We start from the raw sequence: 22,586 nt of genomic DNA, 5'->3' as shown, positions 1-22,586 counted from the left end.
AGACTGAATTATTCTGTCAACTACCGTACAGTGGGGGTCACCCCAGACCAGGCGATCCAATACAGCGGGCGCTTGTCGACTTGCGGAAGAGTTATCCTTAGTTAAGCCTCGCCACTCACTTGTCACTCTCGCACTACCTATCTTCATCGCCAGCCTTCGTCTCAACTGTATTCTGAATGAGCATCCAGATGAACTGCCCGCAGACAGAGGCATCAAATATGACTACGGGCGCACTTCCACTGCAACTCAATTCTTAAGCTCACTTAGAGTTCCCCCTTATACTCAGTCCCCTTCTGTAGCCCTTCCAATCCTCTTCGACCACGGCATGCCGCCTTGTGAGGAATTCATCGCAAATTTATCCAGTTCTAGCCCTGACAAGGCTTCGATATACAGGAACACACATCAGTCCTCTATTACAGTGGCATCAGACTTCTCTCGCTGCTATGGTATCTCGCTTCACTTTGCCAAAAAAAATTCATGTAAAACGCACGACAAATGGCAAAGAATGCCTATATCAGTCGCTATAAAACCCCAGATCTTCCTTCTGATAAGGCATCCCCAGACCCCAGCCTGCCCCTGACTGCCTACATGTAATGTTGATCTATTTGCCTCTGGATCCCTCCGGATATGCAGATTGATGCACTACAAGGAAGTTATGAATAACTCTACACTCAGTGTTATCTCCCTGTCTCCTCACCACTGCCCACTCACCCAGTGTATAAACGACAGGTCCTCTCCCTTAAAACAAAAAGCAAAGAAATCGTCCGCTTGAGTCAACCCGTCGCACATGACGAAACTTCCTCTCAGCCACTGAGCTGAAGCTCACCCTTGGTCTCTGATAAGCACTTACACCTTGATTGGTCCGCCCAAGGTGTGGGGGTCTCATCTTGGACGCCCAGCTTCAACAGACCTCCGGTGAGCGAACACAGACGTCAAAGCTCAAGAGCTCGTCGTGTCACATCTCGAGTCTGTCAACAGTCTTTGGAAGGTGGCTTGAATCATGATGCTCACGTTTCTTATTGTTATGTGATATTTGATATGTCTCGTTTCATCATCATGCTTCGCCTTTTAGTTCAGTCTTTTGGCCACGAGCCTCCGCCAAGTGTGAATCCTCATACGCATCTCCTCGGGGTTTTTAAGACGAGATAAAGCATAGTAACCTGAATGGGATTGTAATATACAAATTATGATATCTGACACTGCACTGCCCCTAAGAAGATGATATTGACTTGTCAAGAATCAGCAGCACTTGGAGATTCTGGGTGAGTTGAAACTCAGCAAGATATTGATAATGAGAATAATATTAGTAAAATCTAAAATTGAGGCTGTTGGATCTTATCATAGGTCATAATCATGCTGTAGAACTCTCATTACTTGCCCCTGTTCACATGCAAAGAGCTGTTTGAGCCCGAATCGTAGCCAGGTGAGATGCATAGGCACTTATTATGCAGGCCTTGCTGCGTCACAATTATTGAGACTCTTGGTCAAAAGGCAAAGAACAGCTACTCAAAGAGCTCGCCAGGGTATTCCTAGGACATTCTAGACTTATCTTATTATTATTATTGTTTGTTTTGTGTCATTCTGATTGTCTGAGAGCTTCTACCTTTCCCCAGGCCGTCGAAAGATATCACAACAACAATGGCGTCTCTCTCGAGCCTCGAGTTGAGTGGCCTGTCTTTACCAATAACGTGTGGCTTCGGATACGGCGTTTTATTTCAGTCAGTGCGTTTACACGGCAGTCATGCCTAATCACGGACATTCAGGTATTAGAGCATGTACCTACCTATCAGTTCCTATTCTGCTAAATCTGTGCAGGACAGAGCTTTATACGCTGTATACAGACTAGCTAGGTATTTGTTACAAGACCACACTTCTTGATTACTCGTAGTTCTGATCGCTTTCGATGTTTCCACTTGCTGTTCCAACCATGTCGCCGTTTCTTAGTAGACTCTTAGCATCCTCGCAAGTAGGACCATCCCCTGTCTGCATTGACTCAATAGGTTTCGCCGTGTCAATGAAGGTATCTCCCTTATGCTGCTTCAAAAACAGGGCCTGCCATGGGGCCGTCCGAATCACAGTAAAAAGAAGCCAGGTGACTACCATGACAAAGATCTTATGCGCAACCCTCGTGTACTAAAGAGGTCTTTCCATAAGCTCCAGTCTCTTTTTATACCATTCTGGACGGACTCTGGAAGCAATAGCGTACAGTACCTGCTTCTTCATTAGTTTATTCTACTCTCAGAACGTCTCAGAAACCTACAGTCTCGGCAACATCAATGAGTGGCACCAGTAACCAAACACGAATGAAAATATCGAGACCACTGAGGCTATCAGCGAACCAGATACCAGGCCACCAAGGCCAATACTGCAGCTTTGTATAAAGGGAACACTCCACAAGGATTCCCATGACTAACAAGCCACAAACTCCCATCAATGTCGACATCCAAGGACCAGGTCCTTCGCTGCATAATACACAACAGTAGGAGAACATCCCCAGGCCAGACACTTCGACGTCCCAGCGCTAAAAACGGCTCATTAGCAAACAAGCGAGGCTGAACGGCATCAAAACTACTCACATTCTGTCTGATTGGTTCCAGATTGCCCATGACTAGAAAGCTCACGAGTACTCGACCAACTGACTGGAGGTGGTCGTTCCCAACACACTCGCCAAACCCAATGAGAGGCTCTGGATGAGTGAACAAAATCCCTAGAGACATAAAATACAGAACATCAAGGTACTTCCAAGCCAAGTTGAAGAATGGCTGCTGGGTGGCAGTGTATCGACCAGTGGATTTCTTCCGGGGTCGCTGTGCCGCCGCTATGTTCTGAAGAGCTCCATTCCCGTTCGACAGCTTCGCATCCCCATTTTGGGCTGACTCCTTCTGAAAATGAACTGCTCGAGGCTTGCCATTGACACCTTTGACACCTTTTGCTGGTTTCTTCCGGCCCTTTTTGGGCTTTGTTCCTTTCGCATCGCCGTTTCTGGATTCAGGTTCTTTCGTGATGCTATTCTCCTCGACGGGCTTTTCGAGATCAGCCGCCTCGATAAGACCACTGCACTTGGTCACGCCAACTTCTACTTCTCGGTCAAATTCTTGGAGTCCGCCTAACACAGGGCGTGCAACAAAATACATGGAGAGGCATGCAGTCGCGAATTCGACCTCGTCAATAGAGCCCATGAAGAGTCCATTGCCGAAGAGGAGCTTCCGGAGGCTGGTAAGAGGAACTGTCAAGAGTGACAAGACCCAGTAAAGGGCGTGGTGTTTGAACGAAATCATTGCCTTCAGTCAAGCTTGACAATATTTACGACTCGGGTATCGGGGTCAAAGGATAGTGAAGATGCTTTGGCCTGAAGTGTGATGGTATACATAATACAACAAGTTGAGAGAGATGAATCTTGTTGGAAATCGTTATCCTGCAGGGCCCGAATGTGTTGAATAATTTAGCAATGCATGTGGCAAGCAGCTTCCTACCTCAGTCAGTTTACGAATGGGCTCAACAGCAATCGCGACCACGATGACATAGAGCGACTTCCAATCACGTTGGGAGACAAAGTCCTATGGTAGCTCTAACAGAAATTGTCCCGACCACAGAATCAACGTAAAGGAGCAAACACCAAAACTCGAGAGCGTGAAGTTTTCTACACTGAATTCACACAAAGACATATTGAACAGGATGCATAAACGCAAGACAATCCTTCCGTCACATATTTGATGTACTTGAATATGCATTATAATTAAACTCCGTTGATATACAAGGGTCAATTTGGTCGGCTGGTACCAATTCCAATATCTTACAATCCAACAGGTGCAAGCACCCCCGACAAACTCATAGTCAAACGAGAATACAAACATTATATATAAGGTACTCAAGAACACACATCCTTTGCGGTCTGTGTTCGATGCAAAACAAGCACCAACTATCCAACACAAATGTTTCCCCAGTGCTCCTTTTCCAATGCACACGTAATGTGAGCGCGACGATACGTACCCAATAGAGTACTCCCAAGACTATTCAAAGTCTGTGTAGAATGCGTGTCCAGGTCTTTGTTTCCTGGTCGCTGAGAATCATTCCCAAATAATGATGATGGTGAAATCAGATAACTCCGCCTCGCTAAATGCAACATGGGCACCAACCGTGAAAGGTGCTCCCATCATGATACTCCAACCCATGTGGTCTTAATTATTCGCATTCCTTCTCTTTCAGGCGCTGCCACTAAGCGTCTTAAACCTATCCTCGAAGGATTTCATCTGCTCCTGCTCCAGAAGCTTCTGCAGGCGTCGGGTCTCGCGGACTGCGGCCTCTCGCTCATCTTGGAGGTTGAGCACCTCGATCTGAGCAGTGCTCATCCTAGCCACGACGTCCTGCATCTCCTGCTCGGCATCCTCGAGTGCCTTCTCCAACTCAGTAATGCGGTTGCGAAGCACCTCCATCTGAGCGGCGTCCTCAAAAGACTTCTCGGGCAAACGAGGGGATCGTAGAGCGCCGGGGAATCGTGGTGATAGGGGGCTGAGGAGCGAAGGCTTGCGGTTAGCCTGAAAGTTGGGTGAGCGGGGGCCGCTGAGTCCGGTGTTGTTGCTCATCCGCTGGAGCTGGGCATTATGCGCCTCGCGAATAGCAGCAATCTCCTCCTCGTGACGGTTGACACGATCTTCAGATGCTGACTGAGCAGCGATCAGCTGCTCCTCCATAGACTTGAGGCGGACTTGCAGGTCAGCGATCCGATCCGAGTTAGCCTTGCGATCGTTGTCGCCTCGCACGACAGCGTTAGAGAGACGCTCTCGGAGCTGGGCATTTGCAGCTAGTTGTTGTTGAACCTGGGTTGCGAGCTCTCCAACCCGACGAGCAGAGTCATTAAGCTCGTCAGCAAGAGCGCGCTCGCTTTCGATTGTCTTGACCTCATATTCGCTCATTGTATCATACTGATTTTTTAGATTCTCAACTTCGTGTTGGGCGGCATCGCGTTCAGAAACTGCAATGGACAGAGTGCGCTCTAATCGCTCGACAGCAAGCTGAGTCTTCTCATCACCAACTGTCTCATGCTCGAGCTGCTTGATTCTCTCGAGTGATTCAGCATAGGCAGCCTTGAGCTCATTGTAAGCCTTGGCAAGCGACTCAGATGTAACTGGCGCACTCAGGTTACCAAAGGAGCTGCTTGCATTACTGGAGCCACTTGAGCGTGCGAAAGATTCGGGAATAAGGATGTCCTTTTCCTCGAGCAGGTTGCGAAGCAAGGAAATTTCCTCTTCAGCCTTATCCAAATCCATCTTCAGTCCGCCAAGGCCGCTTTCAACCTGCCACTTCTGCTCAAGCGCATCTTCAGCTCGGCGACGAAGAACATTGATCTCTGTGCGCAAGTTTGAGATTTCTCTTTCAAATCCAGCCTTCCTTGGGGATGCTGAGAGTAGCCTCTCTCGTTCGTTCTGTAGCATCCTGATTTTCTTTTCGTTCTCGCGGTTCTGAAACTCTTGGCGGTCAAGTAGATTTTTCAGTGCTTTGTGTAGGGCGTCTCTTTGGGCCTCGACATCTTTTAGGCGCTCAGAAAGGGCCTCTCTGGACTCGTTCTGTACGTTCTTAACACTGTTAGACCGTGATAGGCCAGAGGGTCGTTGGCCACGGAACGAGCCTGTCGCAACCGAGTTTGATCGGGCAAGGCCGCCACCGAAACCGCCAGACATAGCGCGAGACATGCGGTTCATTGAAGGCGTCGGAGACCCGGACCTCGACGAGCCTCGCAAGTTGTCGTATTCTTTCCTGAGCATATGAAGCTCTTGCTGCATTTTGGAGGACTCATAGGTCAAGTTTGAATATTCAGCAGCCTCTATCTCGAGGCCCTCGACACGCGCCCTGAGCTGAGGGACGACTTCGTCTCGAAGGTTATCTCGCTCACTGGTCGCTTCGTGGAGCTCTCCCCTGATGGCGTTGATGAGGTCCTCAAAGTTGTTCTTGACAACACGCTCCTCAGATAGTCGCCTCCTGAGATCGCCACAAGTAGTTTCGAGATCCTTGAGTCGACCACTGGCATCTTGGTTGTTTAATTGCGCCTGGTCGATTTGCGAAGCCTTTTCGGCAAGCTCTTTGATCTGGTGGTCGAGCGCTTTTCGTTTCCCCCTTTCATCCTGGAGCTTATTCGTGAGCTCTAATCTTATGGAAGCCTTCTCTTGTTCGGCCCTCCTTTGAATTTTCTCAAGTTCCTCTCGACTCGGCTCGGCTTCACTCATCTTTGCCGAACTATAACCCGAGTCGGAGTAATAATCGCTTGACCTCTTACCAGGAGCTTGAGGGTTGTTGACTTGTTCCTGGAGTCGATCTACTAGGTCTTCCAGATCCATCTCGCGCCGGATTGAGCTTGCCAGCTCGGCACTAATGGCCTTCAATTCATCTTCCATTTCGTCGATTTGCGCGTAAGTAGGGGACTGTAAAACCGATGAGTATGAGTTACGAGAGCTCGAGATATCCGTCACGCTTGAAGAATTTTCGTGAATATAGTAAGGGTTGCTAACCGTAGAATAGGGGGTATCATTGGCCACGCCGCGTTTCGAGGGGGAGATTGGCGATGATGTGGACGAGAATTCCGTCGCAGAGGGAGATGGCGATGGTGCTGCCCAGTGGAACAGAGAAGCAAATGGCGAATTCTGGCTCGGCGACTTGGGTAATGGCTTGTTTAGCTGTGGTGTTCCTTGACCTGAGGGGGAGTTTGGTTCATCCGGTGATGTGTCGTAGTTCGCAACGTCAATTGTGACCTTGTCGAGTTTGAGATGTGGTGGCGTTGGCTTTGGAACAAACATGGGGGCGGGAGCGAGAGTCTGGTCTGATATAGTATCGTCAGATGCAGGTGATCGAGTTCCTTGAACCTCTGTTTCAGAGCGGTCCGTTGGCTCGGCGGGTTTAGGAACAATGGCAGTTTCTTTGTCGATTGATAAACTCTTTTGGCCCTTGTCGTCGTCGCTATCGCTCCCATCAAGGATGGTCTCAGAGGTAATGTCTGGTGTAGAATCTGATTTCGAGTCTGAGATCAAATCATCATACCCATCCAGGACGTCAGAGAAATCTGAACTTGAGATGGTAGGGCTGTGTCCTGGAATATTTTGGGATCCAGGGGTTGTCGCGGCAAGGGACGCCAGGTTGGCGTCGGGAGCTCTGCCAGAGGAATTCCGGTTAGCCACAAATTCTGTGAGGGAAGTGAGGGGTTGTGCATTTGGATATGCAGGACATGGAAACAAAGGGACAAAGAATTAAGCTGAGAAGAGTACTCACGGGGCAGCTGGTGGTGCGGCGCGTTGCGCAGGAGAGAATTCGTAGAGGGTCGGGCTGTCAACTGAACAAGGTCTCGCGAATCTCTGGCTCGGCTTTCCAAGATTCAGAGGTGACGGCAAGGGAGATCCCGACGCAGAGTATCGCAATGCCAATGCTGATGCCGATGATGAAAGAGGTTTGCGCTTAATTGGACCTCCGATGGGAGACTGGACGGAACTGGAAGGCGACGCAACAGAGCCGGAGACCGAGGACGAGCCGGGTAGAACGTCTACCGTCTGAGATCGAGCGTGTGCGGGAGAGGATTTCGGAGAAGGTGGATGCAGTTCTTTTTCGATTTGAAGCGGGTGGGCTGATGGTGAGGATAGTGGAATAGAGTTATCGGCAGGGACAAAAGAGGTTGTAGCAGACGTTGCAGATGGGACGTCGACAGGAGGCGTCTTGGTATCAGAACGAGTATCAGAAGTCGCAGAAGGCTCCGTTACTCCAGACCCCGGAGGGGAGGCCAGGGCAGATTCCATATTTGGAAGATATACCGGTCCTCGCTACGAGCCACCCAAAGGTACCGTACTATACGGTTCGTGAGGTCCTGGGTAGTAGAACCGCGGCGGTAAGAGAGTGAAGCTGGTGTGTGTGCGCGATAGGAGGTGTGAAGGAGAAGAAGGGAGTGGGGGTGTGTGACGAGTGAGGCGACGACCTATCGACGGCTGACCCAGGGGCCACCAGCAAGCGATAGTGAGGTTCAGGTAGTATAGTACAGTAGTAGCAGCAATACTAATGTCTTATCACCGGAATAAGGCCTCAATCGCCAACGTGTGAGGGAGGAAGAAGTGAAATTTGGCCCCTGGGTTGAAGCGAAGGGAGCAAGAATGGATGGAAAACAAGCCCAGCAACTAAAGAGAGGAGAATTGTGACGATGGCTGGGGGCCATGCACAATAGTCTAAGCTAAGGTCAGGGGTCCGATAATTACAGCTCTATTAGCTTGGCTGGTGAGAGGCCAAAAGGGAGCTAACCCCTGATCCGCAAGCGTGAACTCCCCACAAGGCTTTGTGTTTGGCCAAAAGGTATTGAACTGGTTGGTTTGCTGATCTATTATGCGAGGGGCGAATTGGATCTCGGAAGAGGGACAAGAGGACTGGTGAGGCTTGAAAGCAGAGCTGACCCAGGCCCTTTGATGTGTTTCTTCGCATTGGATCGCGATTAATAAAGATGTGACCAGTCAAAGACCGTTGCGCAAAGAAACACAATCTGTGCCTGAAGAACGTGAGCGGGCTAATCAACCAATTGCAATTAAACGACCAGGGGTTATTTGTGGTGAAGGTGGTGACAAAGCCAGAGATGGTAGAGTACCTGCGCTAGCGCCGTAACCTGGGCGCTACCATGACCAGAAACGTTCAGGGGTACGAAGGTGACGGGCCAGATTCGATTGATTGCGCCGCGCAAAGAGCGGCACGTTCAGACCAATTCGGACCATCCAAACTCTTGGTGATACTACCTTCCAGATATCAACTGTCGATCGCTTTGAATGGACAATCCTTTGTCTCGAAGTGGTGCGGAGTACAGCTTCCACTGACGATATTTCACCCTGCTCAAGTCCCCTATTCTCCATCATATAAACATCATATCACCTACTTGCCTGCCTATTATCTGTTGACTAAGAAAGAACGAGAGCGATCTATCATCGACCAATCTGTGGCCAATGCCTCAGGTAACGGTTGGACAAGGCATGGACAAGGCTAAAACAGGGTTAATAAACATATCTAGAAGTTCAGGGATCATCTGTCCGTGGCCGCGTTCTTTCAAAAGCATTGTTCCACGACAGCGCGTAATTGTGTCACAGTTATATTGTGGTGGCGGTTATCGAAACGTTCTATGATTCTATGCATATGCAAATAGCCGCTTGTCAACGTGTGAAACTCTTTCTTATTTGTTTCCTTTTCTTTTCTTTTTCTTTATGGATAAATTTGTTCAAACTTGCAGGTTCACTCGCTGCTGCAACTGTTCAACAATTCGCTTGTGTAATATCAAAGCAACCTTGATGATTCCCAGTTACTGCTTCAGCTCTACCGTCTCATGGCCCAGGGGTCGTGAGTTACCCCTTGTCTAGCGCTTCACGTGCTCGACAGGGAGTCTAATAAGCTGTTGGACAAAAATAAGAGAAGGCGTCTAGCCCACAGCAAACATCCACGAACCAACGTACGGAGTAGAGAGCCTCCATATCCTCCGTTGGCGTTTATTTTATTTTACGAAAATTACTTCTGCCCCGGTTCGGCGCAGGAAACAAGCGGTGAAGATCGCTGACGTGAACTAAATTCTTGGTCTTTGATCGAGGCAATTGACTCTCGTTCAGTTGATAACCTGTAATAGCATGCCGTAAAGGCACTTGTACATAGTTGCATGAAGTCAACAACTGCAGGGTATTTCCCTGTTGTGATCCCTTATTGAAATGGCATCTTCTTTCTAATAGTCTTTTTATTCTGTGATTGCCGACTGAAACTCTATTGTTCCAATACTCGGCAGTCAACCTGGACAACTAATCGAATGATGTTGAATGTGCACTCTAAGCAGTCCATGGAATATCTTCTTATCATGCTCTTGTCTGGACAGTCTGTAGAATTCGCCAGAAGTTCCTTGAGTCATGATAAGTCCACATGTTGTCTGTTGCATGGACCACTCCATCTCACACTAAGAAGTCTGTCGTGTAGCAGCACAAACCTCTCCAGCCACAAACTGATAGGCACATTCATGCAGTTGTGGTTGCCAGTTGAACTTTGTAACTTCAGACTACCATTATGAACGGAGAGTTTCTTGTTGTCAAACGGTCGTGTCCAGCAAATACAAGGGCAAACTGCCGATCCTGACACTACACCACGAAGCTTCCGCTATCACGCAAGGATACATGGGAAGGTTACCAAAATCGACACCAAATGCAACTACCGACCTTGGTTTGTCTATCAAAACCCTGATGATCATTCTTCCCCCCACTGAGTCGAAATTAGGTGGCGCTCTGAGCCGCTCGTGGTCTAATGTTGATCGATCTGCTAGTCATAGTATCACGCTCCCAATGCGACCTGGAACATTGGAATCGTAGCGGCACTATCTTTACCGTTTCGGCGACTTTAGTTCTGGGGGTCATCACATCGTAATCTCCCATGGGGTATGGGGATAGGCTGCCTCTCTAAGCTCGGTGTCGAGATGATGAGTATAGGGTATGTGTACTGCTCCATAGCCAAGCCCGTTCATGACAGTCTTGAAATTACCTACGTAGCAAGCCACCAATTACCCTATATGCAGTGTTCGTTTAACAATTGGCTGCCCCGTCTAGATATTGAGTCTAGCCTTGGGTTGTAGGCCTTTGGTAGATTCTTATGTCTCATATGGTGAAGCATGTCGGCCTCTTAGTGAGACATAACAACCCTGATAAATCGGTCCATAAATTCGCCGAGACCTTCGAACAGTCTAGCCAGGACTGGAACCGTAATGACAGTACCAATAACCCGGGAGATAGAGAATCTCCATCTTGAAAGGCTATCGTCACAGCTGGAAATATCCCACTACCTTGGGAGCTGTACCGAGAATGTGCTCGGATGGACGTATAGATACACGAAAGGTCACAGACTTCAAGAGCATTGCTAGATGACAAAATACGATTCTCGTATTTCTATACCATAACACTACCAATAAATTGTATACCACTTGAATCCCATGTATTTAACCCCATCACCTAAATATACGCCCCCGGAACCTCAAGGTCTCACGAAACGTGTCCCTTAGGTAGCAACGTCCATTGCCCTCCACAAGAGCACTTGCGTTGTTGGCCCAGAACAAATGTAAACCCAGAACGACTCCCAAACACATCCTCCATAACCGCAGTACATCTTGAGCACCGTCTCCACTGCTTATCTGGAGAGGGTCTGATCTGCATGCGCTTGAACACATCCACATACACCATGCCCCGTGCTTTCTTCGCCGCCAAGCTATGTTCGTCATCCTCGACTTCGAGAAGATCGTAATTTGCAAAGAACAACCGCCCTGGATCTACAGTGTTCCGAAACGCGGGCAAGTCTGTGTTGAAGAACTTCTTGATGATCTGGAGAAACGGTGCAGGGGGCGCAGCTGAAAGAAGAATGGAGAGCTCCATCTGGACACGGGCTGCCTTCATCGCCATATCCAGCTGTTTCCCCTGCGTCTGGTTATTTTGGCTTTTGGCGAGAGATGGAAGGAAGATTTGATAGGCTTGTCGAATCTCATTACTCAGACCTGTGAGAAGAGTCTCGACCTCAGACACTTTGACGAGAGCTGAAGAGGTAACTTGTTGCATTGCCTGGTATGCCTGTTGTAGTTGAGGGGCTGCTCGACCGCCGGCCACGCCCTCAACAACAGCCGATTGTTTTCGATAGAACTCTATAGCCCTGCCGCTTAGGGCCTCAAGGTGCGCCAGTCTGCGGCAAATCGCCGAAAGAAACCCTCGACTAGAGGAGCTCATCAAGAAATGGAAAGCGACATTGTTCTTCTCGTGAAGATAAGGAGCAAGTTCATGGAAACGTTCGCGAGTCAAGAGCTCTTGGAAATGATTGTCATTCATAAGCTCGAAAAGACAATCCATGAGCCAAGCAATCAGATCCAGCGCCCACCTTGCACAGCCGACAAGTGTCTCAATGACTTCTGTATTGATGTAAGCAGCTGTAAGGAAACCAAAAGAGTAGGCAGTATGACTTACCAGGATCATCAAGAGGGCTCAGCTTTTCCCTGACAGTAACTGGTGTATTACTGGCAATTGTGATGAGGACGACTACGTTCCGCACATTCAGAAATAGCATCGAGAATTTGCCCTGGAAAGATCGGGGGTGAAAGTCTCCACGGAATCCAAGTGCGTTCATTATACTGAGACAGTACTGCAGAGATCCATTTCTGACAAGTGAGTCATGATGGATCTCTTCAGAGTAATCGATCTGGATCTTGAGAATTCTGATAAGTTCGGTCACCAAATCCTGGACGAATCCTATTCCTTGTGAGCAGGCGAGTCGGAAATATCAAAAGGTGGACGTACTCTTCTTGGTAGTATATGGTCGTACGATAGCAAGTAAATCATCGTAATTGTTTTGGTAGAACATTGAGGGCGCTGCGGTCACGGTCAAGGCTGCAATGCTGCCACAGTATTGAGCTGCATACGGTTAGCAACTCGCCAAATCCTCTCATCGTTTAACATACCATCCTGCATAGAATTTCCAATATCTCCCATAGGGTAATGTAATTTGTTCCACTTGATCTTTCCATCTTCGCCCATTTGCACCATGGAGCAAAAAGTAGGAGAGAATGCAACTTGCTGGCCTACACCTATTGTTAGACAAGAGCAACATTCTGGAATATGGATACTTACATGGCCCTTCATCTGCGAAAGTCCAGCCTATTTGTCGAAGGTTCTGCACCTTGTTCAACTCCTGAGTTGTATACAGTTCCTCGAACGTCAGTCGGTCACGGTATTCAACAGTTCCATCTGCGAAAGCCAGTACTAGAATTTTGCCAAAACTAGTGGTTTGGAACGCAACCACAACCTTATTGGCCGTGACAGGAGCAATCTTTTGCAGCTGTGTCACTGCGGGTAGCTCTGAAGAGATGCTGTTTCGCCGACCCCCAAGCTGCTCATAGGCCGATGGCAGATTCTGCTTTTGCTCAATAGCCTCCCATCGATCAACAACACTCTGACTCCCCTGATACGAGCTCTCAGTAGGAGTGCGTGACCGCGCCGTGACAACCATGGGTGGTGTGGTGTTCTTGCCCGTGCTATCGACCACAGAAGGAATAACTTCCAAGTGAGAGAGCTCGATCATGGATATGTCGAGGCTCGAATCACCAGGGCCACCTTGAAGCCAGTTTGTAGTGGCTAGATGTTTCTCAATCAAGGAAGGGCTCAGGTTCCCTGGGGGTCGGCCAGTCGCCTTGTCCGCTTGTGATGCCTGGCCCCATTGAATCTCGATTCTGATTAGTTTCAGCTGCTTTGAGGTTGTAGCAACCGCAAGAAGGAGATGTTCTGTCGGCTGTCAGTGACACACACAGAGTAATACGACAGTTCAGATGCCTACTCTTTTCGGACGCAAACGATGCATGTGTAATGAGCTCATCAGAAGCACTTATACTTTCAAGTTCCATGGTGGTCTCCTCAAGTCGATTGGTATTCTGCGACCAAAACATCCTGATGACACCATGCGTTGTAATAGTAAGCAGAGCACTCTTGGCAGGGCTGGGATGAGTTGGTCCTCCAGCATGAACGAATGAGCTTTCGTATGTATACCCATTGCCATGTTTTGTAGCTGGCCCGTACATGACATTGTATGACGCCTGTTGAAAGTCAGAAACATCGAGAAACCTCCTCAAACAACACATACCTGCTGATTTGGAGGAGAAACATTAAGCCAGTAAGCACCGACGACAGTGTGCACATCGTCAGTGGGGTCAGCGTCCCATTTCCGTTGAGGGAACGGGTGATTTAGTGAGATAGAGAAGCTGACGATAGAGACGCGACCGACGGCATCTATCACCGCTAGATCTGGACTGCTAGTACCAGCCCATACCAAGTGAACGATGGGAATGGTTGGGAGCCCTTTGACAAAGGGGCACGTGGTGGGTTCACTGAGATCCCAAGATCCATCATCTGGGGAGCGTCGCAGAAAGCGAAGTTCAAGGTTCTGGCCATCAGGTGTGATGTTGGCGATCGATCCTGTTCTTGACCACGCCACAGTTCTATCCAGGGTTAGCGAAAACGTGTATAAGTGTCTGCAAACTGGGCCTTCTTACTGGCAACATCCTCGAATCCTGATATCGTCCATTCTTTGTTGAAGCTGTTTACTCTGCGCTCTCGCGGGCAAAGACAGACCAACGCCATCGCCAAAAAGGTCATCTACATCGTTAAGTTCCACTGGCATCGGGTTATCCAGGATGAGCGGCATCTTTTCCGATGTCATCGGTGGTAGTATGGGGTATCAAGAAAGAATACTTCGAAAAAAAAAACAATGTTGGAAGTGAAGTTTTTACATCAGAATAAGAAGCACGATGAGTCAATGCAGGTAGGTACACAATGATTCAGTTATAGTTATTACCCGGTCCGCGAAGTCGCCTAAAGTTGAAGTAGAAAGGCTGAAAATGAAGTGAAATGTTGATTGAGGTAAGAAAGGCTGAGGTTGTCTCGAGGCTGAAGCCCAATGTGTCGTCCTGTAAGCTCTATAATTGGCTCGGAGCAGTTGATGGGTGGATGCGAATGACCGTGTTTCAGCCAATGAACGACACGACGCGTCTTAGTTTACACAACGAACAATCAAGCACGTGTCTCAACGATATAACGTAGGAAGTAGGTTTGGGACGTTGACACATTAAATAGTAGTTATATGGCCAATAAGAATGTTGTTATATCAGTGAATAATGTACTTTCGATCGGCCCCATTAACTCCTTCACCAGTGAGCTTATGGGTAGATAGACCTGAGAACATGACTATGAATCAGTCTCTTTGACAGACGTTGACTTAGCCACAACGGCGCCCCTTTCCAGATGCGAGATCGAGGTTTCTTGTGCTACCATACCTGTCTGTGAGTTCAGGCATACGACTAAATTCAAAAGTACACAAGATTCATTGGCCAATGCTGACTCCGACCTCCTCGATAAAAAGCACCCTCCACCTTGCGTGATTCCTTCTGAGAGTCCCCTTTGCCTCCTCAACACGCCATCTAGTTCAGAAGCTAGACCTTGTTTTCTATCTGACACACCGGGAACACCCTGTTTAACCCTACGATGGGATTTCGTCGTGCACTGGTGCATCTCGTAAACAGTTCATAGTTGGTCCTTCCACCGGAAGATGGAGCCATTCTTCCACCATGGACCTCCCAAGGAACGTGTATGATGGATCTCATATGCACGACAGAATCAGACCGCATGTTGTGGCGCTGAGAAGCGAAGCCTGAAGCTTGCATCGCATCGTCTGTGCTCCGTACGCCGCGATCCACACTCCGCCAAACAGTTTCAGGTCGATGTAGCACAACTAGTCTACATACACTATCTCCATCGACGATAGAAACATACTCCATAATTCCCTACACCGCATCATGTTTCTAGTACATATGCGGTGTTTGATCCGTGATCGAACCTTTGAGCTTGTTATCTTCCCGTAGGGCGAATCCCACAACCCGGTGACAAACTGGGTAGACCTCGGGGGGGGGGGGGGAATACATGAGACTGGCTTACACCAAAATCCACCGATCTACCACCAAATCCAGTCTCGTGTTTTATCCCCCCCCCCTAGGTAGAGTCCTCCCAAGGTCTTGGAAGAGTTTCAACTGTGGAGGAAACATATTCCACGGACCTACGCGGACGCCGAGAATGCATTGACTTCGATATGACATCTTAAGTGGTGACTGCCGACAGGTCCAGGACCTCTACAAGATCCATGCCTCCCGGATCAGGTACGAAACTCGAGATCAAGATGGAAAATCCCCGAGACTTAAAGAAGTATTCGATACATACTCCGTAAGGGACAAGGAGACTACCAATACGGTAGTGCTTGCAGTCTCAAACAGCTGTACTTCGTATAAGGACCCTGTGCCTGTTGTACCGGCCATGGGTTGAAACTGTATACTACCATAGCATCTCCGTAAACACACTCTGAGCAACCTAGGGCAAAGTCAACTCCAAAAGTATGCGTGACAACGTGTACTCGTGTCACCGGCATCATTGGTAGCAGGAGGTTAGGATTCGTAGGATCCAGATCCGTAACTGCCGAGCCCCTTTAACAGAGCCAACATTACCGCTTCTACGGAGCTTCCGAATGCTACCAGGGACAGCGGACAGCCAAAAGCCAGCGTCGTGATAGCTGGTTTGAACCAAAATCAGGGTTGAATGCGGCACAGCAAATGTATGTTCCAGGGGCTTGTTTCTGAGCTGAGCTGGTTGAGCAAGATATCATCCAAAGACAGCCTGTCATATTGTCGACCTGCGCTACTCGGCGGGCTCTCCGAGAGATCTTCAGAAGAAATGCTACAAACTCGGGTCAGATTCCCAAAGCGATATGGCTGGTTGGTGGGATTAAAGTCAATCTGGCGGAGCGCTTCAAGGGTCTTACTGTGAAGTGAGTTGGCTTGTGACGGGTGGTATTAGGCGTCGCTTAAAACATGTTGAACAGCGACGTACCCTGCTTGTCAGATATCAGCCCTGGCTCGCCGTAGTATGATAGCGTTGCATGGGAATCTGTCACTTGTGTGAGCTAAGAAATATCTGGAAGTGATGGGCACTACCAATGCCTCAAGCAGGCAGGTGATTGCAATCATTAACTTGGTCCCTTGTGGGGGTGATGAATTTGAGAGCTGGAAATAAGGTGGATAGACCGACAGGTTTATATTGATCGGTACCAAGCAGCCGATGTCTACCCAGATTGCTACGCGGGGACAACTAATAATAAACAGTCACTGGGTTTCGTGAACTCTTATCATATGTAGAGTTGAGGTGGTAAGGTTACCCTGGCACACCAAGGCGCACCGGTGAGCTGTACACCAGTTAGTTATGCTGACTATTATGGTCATTATTCGCTGTCGATATAATAACAAGGCATGATATGATGCGCCTACGGTGCGTATCGGAAACTTAGCTGAACACGTCTATATCATAATGGAACCAAGAAACGTGGATCTGCAGATGTTTCCTTTTTTAGGTCGCTTCAGGTGTGACCCTCCCGTCGACATTTCCCGTCTTGCCTACTTGCTTCCTCCAACTGTGGAGGCGATGGAAGAAGTCCGATGAATTGCGGTCTTCAAGGCATAAACTCCAGTGCCGCAGAAATGAACTAAACCAACTCAGGGGTAGAATAGCGGCTTCACCCTCGATCACTCACTCGATTGTGACCCCCAGACTGAAGTCCCACTCCAGCACGAATTATCTTGACTTATTAAAAGCCTTGGTGATACCCAATGTTAGAACTGCTAGACTATTCGAGACAGTCCGGTCACGGCGCCTGAATGAATGTCAGCATAAACACACCAAGTCAGGTACCGTGCAGATTATAGCTGCACTTGGCCCAATGGAGGTTGGCTTATCGAGCTCTGTGCCCGGAAACTTGGGACTCCGCTGCACTGCTAGACCCAAAGGCTAAGCAGATTGGCTTTTGGGTTGGGTCTTGGGAGGTGGGTTCACCGTTCATGAACCCACCTCGTCAACTGTTGTGGTGTTGCCAGGCCCTTGGGGGGCAAGAAAACAGCGGACCTTACTGTAGGATGTCAAAATAAACTCAGCAAAAGTCATTCTAAATATAGGCTATATTACTTAAGTCTTTTTGTCATCTAGGATTAGGGTCCTGTGTTTTCTTTCCTCCCCTAGCCAGGGAGCTGGGTCCAGTTCCTACAGCAAGCACAGCACAGCACAGCGTTAAGCCAAGCTACAGGGATCGAGGTTGATGGTGATGGGACGGGCATCGACATATTCTGAAGCACCGCCGTGATTTCTGAGCAGAAAGCGGTCGTGCCCATCCATGCCTGCTCGCTAGGGACTCGTCCCATACGAATTTGGTCTCGATGCCGGAGCTGACGCCCATTAAGACACGACACAGCAGCACACGACACCACGACGCACGGCGGCACGGAACGGCGCGACCTTTGGACTGAGGTTTGGTTAAGTCTTCGGAGTATTATTACTTAGAATTTTGTGTTATGTATGGACTAGGCATCCGTAGTTGACCGAACCTCTTCTTTTCCTTCTTCTTTTCCTCTCTTTCTTCCATCTCCAATTGCATGATATGTGCACTTCCTCAGGTACGACAACGCATTTTGACGCCAACCTAACAACCTTTGACGCCAAAGTCACATCGTCGATTCCTCTATTGCCTCAGACACTTTCCCACCCCTAACGTTCTCTCACCGTTGCTGAGAGCTAATTCGAGCTGACCCTTCCATCAATTGGCAAATTCCGTGCCTGCCACTCACTACTGTGCTGTACCTTACTTTTTAGTTGAGGCTTGGCTCTTGTACCCGCTTAACCAAAATTGAAGCCGTGCTTGCCCTTTTTTGATCTCTATTTACGGCACTTTTACAACGAGTCCTCGGGAATTGCATTCGCTTATGATGATATGCTTTGACCGTTGAAGCATATCGACGAGGCACGAGCAATAATAGCATCTTCCACCATTTCCGATCTACCCTTCGTATCGACTCTTCCCGAATCGACACTTTGTTTACTGCAACTCTCCCTTCCTTGCAAACCTTCGACCTCGATCGGCTCTCGTCTACCGGTAAGACACTGTCAGCCGAGTGTCAATCCCATCCCCAAGGTAAGGGACGAGGAGTCTAGGAACGGTGCCTGCGGGGGGCCGGCTTGACAGCAGTGGACCTTGCATCGCCGTTCCTTTCCGATTGCCTCATGATCAGCAGTCACTAGGTAGCTATTCGGCCTCATCACCACTCCCTGTCGCCAAATCTCGACAACCCTGCTTCGCAGCTCTAGCACGAGCCGAACTCTCAACTTGACTTCGTCATGAGCCAGGGTGATGGAATTGCAGCGTTGGATTCGACCCTGGGATGGAACGAGGATCAATGGCCAAATCGAGCTGAAGCAGTGGTGGCTATCGACAGCAATAGCATGAATGCAAGAGATAGCGGCAGCGTTAATAGCCAGGGCCCAGGCCGTCCTGATGATATTATGAGCTTCTTCGACAACGAGACTCTCTCCTCGGGTTCTGCAAGTTTATCTCAACCTCTTTATCCTAGGCCTCTGCACCACTACCCGCATCAAACGAGTCACATCAACAAGAGCCGCATACATGCACAACCCTCGCATGTGTACACACCCATTTTCGAAACCATGCATTCTCTACAGCGCCCAAAGACACCACTGCAGCCGCAACGCCAACGCCGTGTTCCCACAAGGCTCGACACTAACGGTTCTACGGATACCAGCGCCATCGATCAAAGCCAAGGCCTTGGTGATCACAGCTTTTTGCTGCCATCTCGACCCATGAGCATTGCAACTACAGACGTGACGCCCACAGAGGATGAACCAACGTGCAGTAACAGTTTGTATCGCGCCTGGGCGGAAGAGGAGCAGATCGAGCTGCGAATACATTCAGAGACAAATCATGATACCGATAATCTGCGACACAACTCGCAATACCATGACTTGCTTAGCGAAATCGATACAGAGTGCCTCTTCCCCGACGATAGTCTCGCAGCAGATCACCGTCCATCATCTTCCCGCAGTCACCTACTTCAGTGGCGACGTAGTCCAAGCGCTGCTGCGTCCACTGCTTCAAAACACCAGAGGGTATCTTCTGATGTCCAGCCTCCTACCACAGAAAATCGACCATCAGCAACCATTACAAGACAAGAATTCGAGGCTCTTCCACCAACAATTCAACGAAAAGTAAGTTCGTGGCTTTCATTATTTTGCGGATCCCTTGCCGTGTGTCCCATTTTTTGTTTCTCACGGTCTGTTTCGATACTACCATAAGGGAGTCAAAGCAGGCGAAGGTTTGAGGCCCCTTGGTGATGCGATCAATCGATTTCTCATGCCACTGCAGTCCTCATCACCCTTTGCTTTTTCAAATGAAACAAGGTTTCACATTGCGACAAGCGTCTCTGCCCACCTCGTATGCGTTAGTTTATGGGTTTTGGCTGTACGAAATCAATATGACTTGGCGAGGTTGAGTCTACTGTACTCTATGTACCTGTCTGAATATGGGTCCTCTTGCAGGTGCCGGGGGCTAGTCGCCGCCTAATTGTCAAATTGAGGAACCCCCAGGGACCTCGAGAGGAACGGGGAACCATCAGGAATCGCTAAAAGAAGCCATTGTCCAATACCCATGTCCTGTCCTTGCCCTGTCTGGTTTGGCTCGCGGTAGCCGTTTGGGCGGCTCCACGCACTTCGTCCGCTCAGTGACTAGTCATTGGTCGATTCTCCCATGGCTTGTCTACGCAACCCCTGAATACAGAGCACACAGGAGCAAGAAAGTGCTCTCTTTCGCTCAGCAATCACGTCCCCCCAACCCAAGGCGTTGTGACGACGCCCTAGACGTGCAGTTCCTGGATGATCCATGCCACCCAGTGCACCAACGTGCCTGTGTACCAGCAATCACCAGGCGTCATACACCCAAGACATTCGAGTCGTGCCCCACGAGCCTTTTAGTCAACGACTCTCTGCATTAGCTCTGCCATTCCGTTCCTGAATTGAGACAATAACCATTCCCGCCCCTCTTTCTGGTACCTTAAGAATCAGGGCTGCCCCTTGATGGCTTATCTACATTTTTATGTTTGCTCTATTTAATTGCTATATTAGCTGTGTTTCCTTGGTGCCTCATACTGAACTTTTCTCTTTGACAGTACTTCTCAACTATCGAGCGATCGCAACTAGCTCAATCACCCGACCTGGGAAACTGTCAACGGCCCGGTAGTGTCGGACAAGATCAACTTCTTTCTCCTTGGTCATCGCTCCCCAAACCTAGAGGGAGCTACGAGCACCAAGAAAGGCCCATTACTTCGGATGATTCTATCTTGCGCACAGATCGTCCACGAATTACTGAAACGGACCAGAAATTCTACGCCAACCTTCCTGAGAAGATAAAACGCCGCCATCTTACTGAGGAAGAGCTCCAGTTGGCGTATAAGTCACAAAACACTTTCACCTACGCGCCAGAAGCAGTATCGAATACTGTCGATATTCCACCTCAAGAGGTCAAAATGCCGTCGCCACTCCCAAGTCCTGGACTGTCTGAAGGAACGTCCCCGTTCTCGGGTATGCTGTCCAGGCAAAATGACAGAGCCATGACGAGCTCAGATATCAAGCGTTCAGATTCCTTCTATGACAGTTTCCGATGGCTTGACGATGAAGAGGGGTTGGATCTACGTCTATATCTTGATGACTATCACATCAACCTGCGAGAAGAAATACCGGTTCCAAACAAGAGCCGAAGACCATCGTTTCGCCGTCACTTATCAATTAATAAGCTGCCCTTTGGAAAACCCTCTGTCAATGGACTTGAAGAAGGCCCTGCTTCCCCCACCACTCTACCGCCGTCTGCCTCGCACAGCTCCAGTGTTGGCTCATCTGGCCATGTGCGGAAGAAATCTCGTGCTCGCGCGCTGTCATTGATATCTGCCAACAGACAAACACCCTTGGCTTCTCCCTCTCCTTTGACCCCACCCCTCGACCCTTCTGCCGCTCATTATCGAGACCCTGAGGCTCGAAAGAAGCTTCGAGCTTATCTCGCTTCGCCCCAGAAATTTGATGAGGCCATTGAGTTTGGATTCTCCTCCAAAGATGGACCCCGGCCACATACGGGATTTAACAAGGCCTCCGCATACGACCCGGACAGATTGCGAAGCTTCCTAGAAGATGATCGATCATCAAGATACAGCGACGACGCTTCTGCAGCTGAGCCTGATTCTCCAAAAACTCCTCAATTGTTCGACAAGACACCGCATATTCGATCTCTACGAAGTAGCAACGAGCACTCGTCATACTCAAGAGGAGAGAAATCTATATATGACCCAGCAGCGAGCCGAGAAATGACACTTCGTATGACCTTGACACGACCAGATCTTCGCCAAAGCGAGGATCAGATCTATGGCTGGAAACAGGCTGGTAGCCGAGTGAGCTCAAGCCGTGGAGATCACACACCTAGCCCAGCATTGTACGCTCGGGAAGGCAATCCCAAACAGAGCATTGAAAGACAGCTCGCTGCTCTTGACCAGTGGGAAGATCCTGTCGGTCATGATAACCGCACCGTGAAAAGATTCTGGAATCGGGTCAAGCGGTCATAGTCCGAGCCACAGCGCCACAGCGCGGCCACCTGCAATGGTGCAACCAGCACCTTTGCGTTCCAGCTTATATAAAAATTCATGTATTGGTTATCAATTTTTGGGAAGCAAGCATTGTCTCATACATTCTTTTGTTTTTCTTTACTATCAAATACCCCAAATCGTTTAATTGCTATCTTAGACCTGTCGTTACATCGCATTTGCTATGGTCCAGTTCATATACAGGCATTACATGAGCAAAGCAGTCTCGGTTACTCAATGGAAGGAGTTGAAGGAGTAATATTTGGCATTTTCGTTGTGTTGAGAAATAATCTTGACCGCAGTGGCATTAAACACATGAATAGAGCAAAGTCTTCCTTACAGACTGCAACATGGCAAGCATGGCGCAAGCTGGATTGGAATTGCAAAAATAAATCAAATATGATGGGCATATAGCTCCGAGCTGCATGGTTCTATCTGTACAATACCACTTAGTGACATGAACTGCAACACAATAGTGCCTCTGTGACTTGTCATAGTTGTCGAAATCCTTCAATTACACTATTCGTGC

The 22,586-nt window shown here is 48.9% G+C and overlaps 4 protein-coding genes across 4 annotated transcripts; 1 reads left to right on the top strand and 3 right to left on the bottom strand.

Moving 5' to 3' along the window:
- Positions 1-1,878: 1,878 nt before the first annotated feature.
- Positions 1,879-3,278, bottom strand: FPRO_00996 (uncharacterized protein; the record flags this gene model as incomplete). Its single annotated transcript, XM_031220237.1, has 4 exons — positions 1,879-2,133; positions 2,188-2,211; positions 2,261-2,521; positions 2,577-3,278. The coding sequence occupies 4 exons, from the start codon at positions 3,276-3,278 to the stop codon at positions 1,879-1,881; spliced, it is 1,242 nt and encodes a 413-aa protein (XP_031075476.1).
- A 924-nt stretch (positions 3,279-4,202) lies between these two features.
- On the bottom strand, positions 4,203-7,775 carry FPRO_00997 (uncharacterized protein; the record flags this gene model as incomplete). Its single annotated transcript, XM_031220225.1, has 3 exons — positions 4,203-6,416; positions 6,504-7,140; positions 7,258-7,775. The coding sequence occupies 3 exons, from the start codon at positions 7,773-7,775 to the stop codon at positions 4,203-4,205; spliced, it is 3,369 nt and encodes a 1,122-aa protein (XP_031075475.1).
- A 3,234-nt stretch (positions 7,776-11,009) lies between these two features.
- FPRO_00998 (uncharacterized protein) lies at positions 11,010-14,202 on the bottom strand (the record flags this gene model as incomplete). The annotated part of the gene is made up of 8 exons (XM_031220214.1): positions 11,010-11,920; positions 11,976-12,257; positions 12,306-12,419; positions 12,467-12,586; positions 12,636-13,286; positions 13,339-13,594; positions 13,642-13,996; positions 14,051-14,202. 8 exons carry the CDS (start codon positions 14,200-14,202, stop codon positions 11,010-11,012), a joined length of 2,841 nt encoding a protein of 946 aa, XP_031075474.1.
- Positions 14,203-18,758: 4,556 nt separating this feature from the next.
- FPRO_00999 (uncharacterized protein) lies at positions 18,759-22,039 on the top strand (the record flags this gene model as incomplete). The annotated part of the gene is made up of 2 exons (XM_031220203.1): positions 18,759-19,643; positions 20,600-22,039. The coding sequence occupies 2 exons, from the start codon at positions 18,759-18,761 to the stop codon at positions 22,037-22,039; spliced, it is 2,325 nt and encodes a 774-aa protein (XP_031075473.1).
- Between the last annotated feature and the right edge of the window lie 547 nt (positions 22,040-22,586).

Source organism: Fusarium proliferatum (genome assembly GCF_900067095.1).
Source record: "Fusarium proliferatum ET1 genome assembly, contig: FPRO_scaffold001, whole genome shotgun sequence".
NCBI classification, from domain to species: Eukaryota; Fungi; Ascomycota; class Sordariomycetes; order Hypocreales; family Nectriaceae; genus Fusarium; species Fusarium proliferatum.
This window is presented reverse-complemented; position numbering and strand designations above follow the sequence as displayed.